General features: G+C 37.1%; 1 protein-coding gene across 1 annotated transcript; it reads left to right on the top strand.

Annotated features, from left to right (window-relative positions):
• The first annotated feature begins 9561 nt into the window (after positions 1-9561).
• On the top strand, positions 9562-10533 carry LOC102428457 (olfactory receptor 4F3/4F16/4F29). The gene has a single exon (XM_023752848.1). The coding sequence runs from the start codon at positions 9562-9564 to the stop codon at positions 10531-10533; it is 972 nt and encodes a 323-aa protein (XP_023608616.1).
• The last annotated feature ends 256 nt before the right edge of the window (positions 10534-10789 follow it).

Raw genomic sequence — 10789 nt, 5'->3', positions numbered from 1 at the left:
GCAGCGGGTGTCAGCATGTCTCCATACCACACAATGAGAAACCCAGTACAAGGCACTACCAGTAGCCTGTCGTGCTTCAGAGTATAACCCCTTGTTGTATGGATCCCTTTAGAATTATGAAGTGGCCTTCCTTGTCTCTTATTATGATCTTCACTTTGAGGTCTATTTTGTCAGATATAAGTATTGCTACCCCAGCTTTTTTTTTTTTTTCATTTCCATTTGCCTGAAAGATGTTTTTCCATCCCTCACTTTCAGTCTGTGTGAGTTCCTTGTTCTGAGGTGGGTCTCCTGTAGACAGCATACTAGTATATATGGGTCATGTTTTCTTATCCATTAGGTCACTTGATGTCTTTTGATTGGAGTATTTAATCAATTTGTGTTTAATGCTATTATTGATAGGTACTTGTTTGTAGCCATTTGTATTCTTTATGCCTCTGTTCCTTCCTCCATTTCTATTTCTTCTTTTACAACATTCCCTTTAGCATTTCTTGCATTGCTGGCTTGGTAGTGATAAACTCCCTTAGCATATTTTTGTCTGTGAAGCTTCTGATTTCCCCTTCGATTTTGATTGATAGTCTTGCTGGATAGGGTATTCTTGGATTCAGTCCTTTGCTTTGCAACACTGTATACTTCATTCCATTCCCTTCTAGCTCGATATGTTTCTTTTGAGAAATAACTTGATAATCTGATGGGGAATCCTTTGTAGGTAACTTTCTATGTCTCTCTCTTGCAGCCTTTAAGATTCTCTCTTTGTTGTTAACACTTGCCATTGTAAATATGATGTGTCTTGGTGTGGGTCTTTTTGGAATCATTTTGCTCGGGACTCTCTGTACTTGTGTGAATTTTTTCTCCCCCACATCAGGGAAGTTTTCTGTCATTATTTCTTCAAATAGGTTCTCTAATCCTTGCTGCTCTTCTTGTCCTTCTGGCACCCCTATTATATGTATGTTACTTCATTTCATGCTGTCCCAAAGCTCCGTTAGGCTCTTCTCCTGCTTTTTATTTTTTTTTTCTCCAATTGGTGTTCAGATTGGGCTTGTTTCTCTACCTTATCCTCTAATTCACTAAGTCAGTCCTCTGCTTCTTCTAGTCTACTGTTGAAACATTCCATAGCATTTTTGATTGTAGCTATATCACTTTTGATTTCTTCCTGATTTTTGCTTAGGTTGTTGATTTTCTTGTCCATCAGGTTTATGAACTGTATGACCATTACTATGAATTATTTTTCTGTCATATTGCATGCATCCATTTCACTTATTTCCTTTCTTGGCAATTCCTCTTTTTCTTTCCTCTGGGGATTGTTTCATTGTCTCCCCATTCTATCTATCACCATAAGGTTCAAACGCTGAGTTGCGGGGGCCTGAGCCATGTGCAGTGGGAGTGTTGTGCCACCCAAGTATCACTGAAGAGCTTTGACACCAAGACGTGTGGCTGCTGTGGGTCAGTGGAGCCACATATGCCGACAATAAGAGACACCAGTGCTGAGTGCGACCTTGTACGCACACCTAGAATCAGGGACCCTGCATGTGCCATGCTGAGAAAGAGTCCCTGGGGGTGTGCACTGAAAATCAGGGTCCCTTAGTGAGTGCCAGGTGTCAGAGTCCCCATGTGCATGCGCTGAGAATTGAATATTAGAGTCTCTGTTGCTTGGTGCAGCCTTGTGCCAAGAATCAGGGACCCAGTGTGCACATGTGCCCCGAATTGGAGTCACTGGCGCTCAGTGTGTGCACACTGAGAATCAGGGTTCCTGTGTGCAACCATGAGAAACAAAGTCCCTGCATGTGTGTGCTGAGAGTCAAGTCACTGGTGCTCAGTGTGGCCTCTCACTCAGAGAATCAGGGTCCCCAGTCAGCTTGGGGGGCCTGGTTGCACAGCTGCCCAGTGTCTGTGGGAGGCCCACTCCTGTGCTGCAGGAAACAGACTCCTCTGTGTGCACACCCAGAGTCAAAGTCAGGTAGTACAACTGCCCTGTGTCAGTGGGAGGCCTGGTTGCACGTGTGCCATGGGAAACAGAATTGACTCCCCGTGTGCGCATGCCCAGAGTCAAAGTCAGGTAGCACAGCTGCCCTGTGCTGGAGGCCTGCTCATGCGGAGTGGGTCTAGCAGGTCCCATGCTGCTGCAGTGGGCCAGTGGGGAAGAGGATGGGCTCTGTGATTCACAGAAATCTGCGCCCAGGATGTCTGGAGTGTTGGTGTCTGTGGGTCTGCAGCTGTGGTAGCAGGTCTTTATCCCGAGTGGCTGTAGTGTTCCGGTTTTCATTTGAGACCAGATTGGGTGTTGGTGAGGCTAGGTTCCTAGTCATAAGCAGTTCTGCTCTTCAAGATGGTTTGGTTTCTCAAACCCTGATCTTCTGATTCATAAGTTGACACTCAACCACTGGGTCACACCAGCTGGGCAACTGCTTACAGTCTTATGAGATCTTTTTTTGTTGGTAACTAACATTTTTCTCTCTTGCTGCTTTTAAGATTCTCTGTTTGTTTATAATATTGGCATTCTAATTATGATGTGTGTTGGTGTGGGCCTGTTGGAGTTCATCTTGTTTGATACTCTCTGCACTTCCTGGATTTGTATGTCAGTTTTCTTCTCTGGGTCAGGGAAGTTTTCTGTCATTAGTTTTTCAAATAGTATTTCAATTTCTTGCTCTCTCTCTTCTCCTTCTGGCACCCCCATGAGGTGAATGTTGGTATGCTTGAAGTTGTTCTTTAAACAATCCTCATGTTTTGCATTATTTTTCCTTTTTGCTCTTCTGATGGGGTGTTTTCTGCTTTCTTATATTCCAAATTGCTGATCTGATTCTCTGCTTCATCTACTCTATTGTTGATTCCCTGTAATTTTTCATTTCAGTTAGTGTATCCTTAATTTCTGACTGGTTCTTTTTTATGGTTTCCATGTCCTTTTTTATGCTGTGGATGTCCTCACCAAGTTCCCTGAGCATCCTTATAACCATTATTTTGAACTGTGTATTTCTTAGTTTGCTTGCCTCCGTTTCATTTAGTTCTTTTTTCTGGATATTTTTCCAGACACTTTTATTTGGGAACTGTTTCTTTGTCTCCTTATTTTCGTTGCTTCCCTGTGTTTGTTTTTATGTATTAGGTCAAGCTGATATGTTTTTTGAACTTGGTAGAGTGGCCTCATGTAGTAGGCTTCCAGTCCAGTCTGCATCTCTGCCTCTCCACCAGTCTCCTGTGGCTTCTTCTTTATATCCTTAGTTACAGGACTTCTGTTAGCTAGATTTCAGGTATTGTGAATGATGGTTGTTCTGTAGTTTAGTTGTAATTTTAATGTGGTTGTGGGAGGTTCTGACTATTGTATTTATATACAATACCATCTTGATTGTCAAACATATTTTTAAAAGAAATATTTATTAAATATTGACAATGTGTTCTGCGCTATGCACCACTGATTGCTAGACTATACTGATTAGGTTATGGCAAAATATGGTGGTGGTGTTGGAGCCAATTGATTGTGATTCTTTGTAAGAGTTAATATGCTGCAATAATATCTGAGGAATGATGATAATAATAGAAACAGAGAAAAAATAGGATTATGAAAGAGAAGTATATAAGAATCCCTTTTATTAAATGTGGTCAAGGGAGGCTTTTCTGGAAAAAGTTTGTTTTCAAACTTTCTGACAACATTTCTTCTTATACCACACTAATTTAGACTTTGTAACTTGACAGCACTCTGATGAAATATTTCTGAAGTCTAAAGTCACAAGTTTTGAGTCTTGTGGACTGCAAAGCATCTCAAAAGCCAAATTCTTAAAGTAAGAGATAGTTTTATGTTCTGTGGTTTATTTGCTGTCACCTCCTTGTTCTCATTGAAGAGAATGCTTTTGCCATGAAATCTTGCTAGTACTAGAGTAGAGCAATACTCTTTCCCCTACTTTTTAAGCAGTCTAAAGTGTTGGATTTTCAGTCAGTTACTGCTATTGACTCATTTTAAAGCAAAAATCTTTATGTACATCCATCTAAGGGACCATTAAATATGGTACCCAGAAGATACTTTTCTTTCTTCTGTTCTTTTGTCCTTTTTTTCCCTGGGTAAAAGTCAGCATTGACTCTGAGGTATAATTCCCAGGAAAATCCAATCAAGAAAAGATGGCTATTCCCAAGGCTCAGACCAATCATTTGGTCACCAATATTCAAGTTGCTAATGAGATTCTTTTTTACTTGAGAAAAACAATATTAAGCACTTTGTTTTGAACATGGTTATAATCTCAGAAGGTGAAGCTATCTTCCCTGGAACCTAGAAAAATGTTCCTACGTCAATTGCTATCATGGAAAACATATGTAAAAACAAATGTTTTACTATTTAGACTGAGCATTAATTCAACTTATTCAACAGTCTCTCTCTAATGATTGCTCAGTTATTATTTACTTTTATTATTTACTTTCTTAACTTAATCTACAGTTTGTTATTCAACATATTTTTACATATGTATTCTGACAAAGCACAAAGGGGAGTATGAAGGTGAGTAAGTTATAGCTCTTTTTAAGGGTATTGGGAATATGTTTTTGGAAGGGAATATGTTTTTGGAAGGGTTGTGAATGAAGGGTGGGTTTTGGCCTAAAACATTGTCTTCCAGGAGGGGGAAATAGCATAATAATTTCATTGTTTCTATTTAATATTCCCTTCTATTCCCCTATTCTGTATTTCTTTTTAGTTTTTAATGCTAAATAAATTCCGAAGTAATGTTTTAAGTTTCTATGTTTTAAAACTCCAAATTTCTGTCATTTGGGTCTCAGCATCCATCAAACTAATCCTTATTTTTCCCTTTTAGAAATTATAACTCTTATATAATGGCAGTTTTATATCATCTCACAAAATTTGGAGAAAATTGATCACCGTTTGAGGAGAATAGATTTTTTTTGGTCTAACTCAGGTAAGAGAGAGTTCTGATTCCCTGCCTTCATTTGCAAATAGGATTAATAACATTTCTGTTCTGGAGTGTGAATCATTTCTAGGGCTCAGAGAAGACTCATCTATGTTGATTTTGATCCAATTCAGGGGAAGCTGTCAGTGGAATGCAATAAACTAGAATTGTCATGTAAAAACTTTACCACAGGGCACTAAGATCAGGGATATAGGCAAAATTTCAGAAGTTGAGAGTTAGTTTATTGATGTTTCTTTCTGGTGTGCAAGGAGGGCCAGTTAAGAGTAGGAGAGTTGTGGTAGCCTAGAATAGTTCTGAAGCATGGCATAGTTATGGACATATATAACTAAAATAAAAAATATTATTAGAGTTTAATTTACATAAACCCAGGCAGCTGCATTAATTTTTTCCTAACACCTCATGTACAAGTGGCTCAACATGTAAATGGTTTTAACTAAAAACGCTCTGGAAAAAATAATTCTGGAGACTAGGAACTTAGAACAGACTATATCTGGGTAAGAATGACATAGTGGAGGACTTCGGCTAGTCAGCAGACAGTGTGAGGGCAGCAGACAACTAAGCAGTAGTAGATGTCAGCCTGACAAAAGACTGTACAGAAGCTGGAGATGAGGTTGTCGATACCAAAGACCCACTTTGTCTTCTATGAAATTCTATTAAGTACCTTGGTAATAAAAGCTACTTCCTCATAACCTTGAAGTTATTTTTGATTTAAGTTGTCAGTGACTTACAGAGTAGTGTAGTGAAGAAAGGCTGCACTCTGAAATCAACTTGTTTTTTATTTATTTTATTTTTAAAATATGTTTTTATTGACTTTAGAGAGAGAGGATGGGAGAGGGAGAGATAGAAACACAAACGAAAAAGAAACATCGACCTGATCGACTGCCTCCTGCATGCCCCTGGTGGGGATTGAGCTGGTAACCCGACCATGTACCCTGGCTGGAAATGAAACTGGCAACCTCTTGTGCATGGGTTGACGCTCAGTTGTTTTGTAAATTAATAGTTTTGTTAAAGAGAAAGACATGTGCAATATAAAAAATGTATAGAAGTATAGAGAAGAGAAAAAAATCATCCCTAGACTCTATAGAAAGATAGCAACTGTTAAATGTTTTTTAAAATTGTTTTTTATTTTTCAATTATAGTTGACATACAATATTATATTAATTCCAGATGTACAACATAGTAAGTAGACACTGACATACCTTATGAAGTCATCACCCTGATAAGTCTAGTACCTATCTGATACCATACATACTTATTATAATATTATTATCTGTACTTTGCATCTTTGTGACTATTTTTATAACTGGAAATTTGTACATCTTAATTGGATTTTTATTTTATTATTATTTTTTTTCTTTTTTAAAAAATATTTTATTGATTTTTCACAGAGAAGAAGGGAGAGGGACAGAGAGCTAGAAACATCTAGCAAGGTACATGCCCTTGACCGGAATCGAACCTGGGACCCTTCAGTCCGCAGGCCAATGCTCTATCCACTGAGCCAAACCAGTTCGGCTGGATTTTTATTTCAAATTCTAGTTCTTTGTGATCTTGTAGAGAAAATTTTATTTGTCTCCAAGATCAGTCTTCATTGTACTAGAAGGTACTTGGGAAGATATTAATTCTAAGTTTGGAGCCCTAAAGAAATCGAACTCTCTATGTAGCTTTTCTTTAATCGTTTTATTTCAAAGCAATAAATAAGGATATTGTTTTTGAGAGTTACAATATACTTCAAACCTCAATGCCATGATTAAGAAGGATCCTATCAGTGTGTATTAAGTGGCATTTGCATCCCTGGAGAAATTAGAGAGTAAAAAAAGTACCAGACAAGACTGGACATATTACATGAATCTTGGAATCAGATGGTTGATATAGATTATTTCTGAAGGTTCATCTCAAATAATTTATATCCATAAAAACATTATATGTGATATTAGACTGATATTGGACACAGCTCTGCTGGAAGAAGCAGATGCTATTTTCAATACAAAATAATAATTGCATGTAAAGGGATTCATGAGCAATATAAACAAGATCCATTGGAAGTGAACTGAATTTAAATAGAGGATGGTTATTCTTGAAATCCAAATTTTAGACTGGAAGGTGGAAATCATGAAGGGAAAGAAAATAGGGAGGGTAAATTTCAGGAGGCATAATATGATAAATAGAAGTTCCAGAAAGAAAATGAACTAATTTAATTAAAATGGAAAGAGGAGGTGAGATGAAGGGGGAGAAAAATATTTTCAAGGTCTAATCTTACCTAGTGTAAGGGAAAGCAGGAAAGAAATAAAACTTATTGGGAGGGAAAATAGTTGGCATCTTATTTTAAAATCAGAGTAGAGACATTTGTCACTGGAAAAGGGACAATTAACAACAACAAAAAGAAAAGAAAAGTATAACAGGACTTCTGTGTTAATAATTGGGCTGATTAAATGAACACCATCTTAACCAAACCAACAAAAATTAAACAGAACAAGTTATATTTTTCTTGTTGACATTATTGCAAGCCCAGAAAACCCAACACATTTTAGTGAAAAACGATTTTACACAATAGCAGAATATAGTAACAGACAAAAAAATACCCCCTCCCCATTTTAGCAAGAAGAATCTAGAAATGGAGATGAGGAGGGGAATTACATTCACGATGTCAAAGAAACTATATAAAATACATGGGAATAATTTAAACAAAGAAGCATATAACATATATGAACAAAGGGAAAAATCTTATTGAAGGACATGAAATGAGGTTTGAACAAATAGATGAATGTATTATTCTTGAATGGGAAGACATCATCATAATAATGCTACTTCATTCAAAGTTAATATATACATTTAATGCAATTCAAATCAGAATCCAATGGAATTTTTTGGAGGATTGGATAAACTGATCTTAAAATGTATATGTAGTAATATATGCTCAAGACCAGCCAAAAGGTATGAAACAAGGTATAAGAACAGTGAAAAAGGGATTTGCTTTATCAGATATAATGATAAAGCCACTATTGTGAAATACCCAAATATTTATACAGAAATAGATAAATATATCAGTGGAAGTAGAATAAAGAATCCAGAAACAGATCCCAAAATATCTAAGAATTTAGCATATGAAAAAATGGTAGTTAAATTCAGTGGGGAAAGAACAGGCCATTTAACACACAGTACCATTACAATTCTATTCATCCAAAAGAAATGAAAAGTGGACTTATATTCTAAAACATACAAGAAATAATAGAGCACAGTTGTAAATAAAAAGCAAAAAAATAATAAAATGCTGAAAGAAAATCTAAGGGTATACATGTATGGTCCAGGAGCAAGGGTAATCTTAACTAAGACTAAACTCAGTAGCTATAAAATAAGTAATAGCTGGATTTAATCACATAACAATGAAAAACTTGAGTATAGCAAAAGAAACCATAAACAAAATTAATAGATAATTGATTTAGAGAAAATATATAACAAATGACAAGAGCTTAAAATCTATAATATAAAAAGAACTCCTATAATTTGATAAGAAAAAGCAGAATAGGAAATAAGAAAAGATATGAATAGGAAATTCACAGAGCAAACCCAAACTGCAAAGATAAAAACAATAAAACCAACTTGTTCAAATGTATTGGTTGTCAGGGAAATGAAAATTAGAGCAACAATGAGCTATCACTTTACACCCAATATACTGGCAACAATTTTAAGAAGTGTTAACATTTATTCTTGTGGAAATATGTGTGGTTACAGACTTTTTTGAAGGCAATCAGGCAGAACTACTAAAATTAAAAATATATGTACTTTTGCCTGGCTGGTGTGGCTCAGCGGTTGAGCATTGACCCTGGAACCAAGAAGTCACCGGTTCGATTCCCAGTCCGGGTACATGCCCGGGGTTGCAGGCTCAATCCCCAGTAGGGGGCATGCAGGAGGCAATCAATTGATGATGCTCTTCTCTCATAGATGTTTTTATCTCTACATCCCTCTCCCTTTCTCTCTCTTTAAAAGATCAATAAAAACATATACAAATATATATGTACTTTAATCCAGCGATACTACTCCTGGGAATCCATGACACAGAAACAAAAGCATTAATTGTTTGCAGCATTGTCTGTAGGGGCCAACCCCCTCTCCCCCAAACAAACAAATAAAAAAACCCCACAAACAAACAAAAAACAAACAAACCACCAACAAAAACCAACCAAACAAAAACAGAACTAGAAACAAGGTGAACATTTACACTGCGAATATTAGGCATTAAAGAATAAAATAGAGCACCTCCTCAGTTCTCTGTGCCTTTTTGCACATATTTCCATTCTGTGGCATATATGAGTGTAGCAATTAGTAAGTATAAGTCTCTGTATTTCCTGATGTACCTCTCCTTAAATTCTTAGGTGCCTTTGTCTACATTTTCCTGTCTTCTTTATCCACTAACACCCAAGCTAAACTTGAGGCACATGATTAAATGATACCAAAGATCTAGACATGGAAAAATGTCTGGTGCTGGCTCTGTGATTCTTGAACTACATAAACTCGAAGTAGCTGTGTACAATGACAAGGTGATCTTTAGTTTTTTGAAATTTGTGTAACTCCATAGCCAGGACTTCCTTTCCACCTTAAAAATATTATGTCACCTCTCTCTTATGCTTTCCAGGTAACTTCAGGATCAGCCTAGCACACCAAGTTGATGGATGGAGGAAATTACTCGGTGGTGTCTGAATTTTTGTTGCTGGGACTCACCAGTTCCTGGGAGATTCAGATTCTTCTTTTTCTGCTTTTCACAATATTTTATATAGCAAGTATGCTAGGAAACCTTCTCATTGTGCTGACAATTATCTCAGACCATCACTTGCATTCCCCCATGTACTTTTTGCTGGCAAATCTCTCCCTTATTGACACAGGTGTTTCTAGCATTGCAACCCCAAAGATGGTTTATGACATTTTCAGAAAACATAAAGTCATCTCTTTGAAAGGGTGCATTACTCAGATGTTCTTTATTCACACTGTTGGGGGTGCAGAGATGGTGCTGCTTATAGTCATGGCCTATGACCGATACATTGCTATCTGTAAACCCCTCCACTACCTGACCATCATGAGCCTAAGAATGTGCATTTCTCTTTTGGCTGTTGCTTGGACCATTGGACTCATCCACTCTGTGGCTCAACTGGCTTTTGTTGTAAACTTACCCTTTTGTGGTCCCAAAAAAATGGATAGCTTTTATTGTGATTTTCCTCGGTTCATCAAACTTGCGTGTACAGACACTTATAGATTGGAGTTTCTGGTCACTGCCAACAGTGGTTTCATTTCCATGGGCACCTTCTTTATCTTGGTTATATCTTACATCTTCATCCTGGTCACAGTTCGCAAACACACCTCAGGTGGCTCATCCAAAGCCCTCTCCACTCTCTCAGCTCACATCACTGTGGTGGTCTTTTTCTTTGGTCCTTGTATTATTGTCTATGTGTGGCCATTCCCTACCTTACCCATAGATAAATTTTTAGCCATTTTTGATGCCCTTATCACTCCTTTTATGAATCCTATTATCTATACATTTAGAAATAAGGAGATGAAGGTGGCAATGAGGAGACTGTTTGGTAAGGTTTTAAGTTTCAGGAAGTGTTCCTTCATGCATAATTCAAGAAATTCAGATTCATCTTGACTATAGTACTTGGAAATGAATCTCTTTAATTAAACTTTTCATAGATCTTTTTAATTTAGAAAATGATTTCAAGAAAATGATTTCAATATCCATTGTGAAATATCTCCTCAAGGACTCTGTTCTGATCTGGTCAGTTTTTCACAAGGATCCTAATGTTGAGGACGAGTGACTTCAGCTTTGGAATGTAGTCTCCTTTATTATTGAAGACTTTGGTGAAAGCTGCAATCTCACATTTTGGGCACATTTTCCGGGAATG

Source organism: Myotis lucifugus, unplaced genomic scaffold (genome assembly GCF_000147115.1).
Source record: "Myotis lucifugus unplaced genomic scaffold, Myoluc2.0 scaffold_38, whole genome shotgun sequence".
Taxonomy (NCBI): domain Eukaryota; kingdom Metazoa; phylum Chordata; class Mammalia; order Chiroptera; family Vespertilionidae; genus Myotis; species Myotis lucifugus.
The sequence above is the reverse complement of the archived record's forward strand: the minus strand, read 5'-3'. Positions and strand labels throughout refer to the sequence as shown.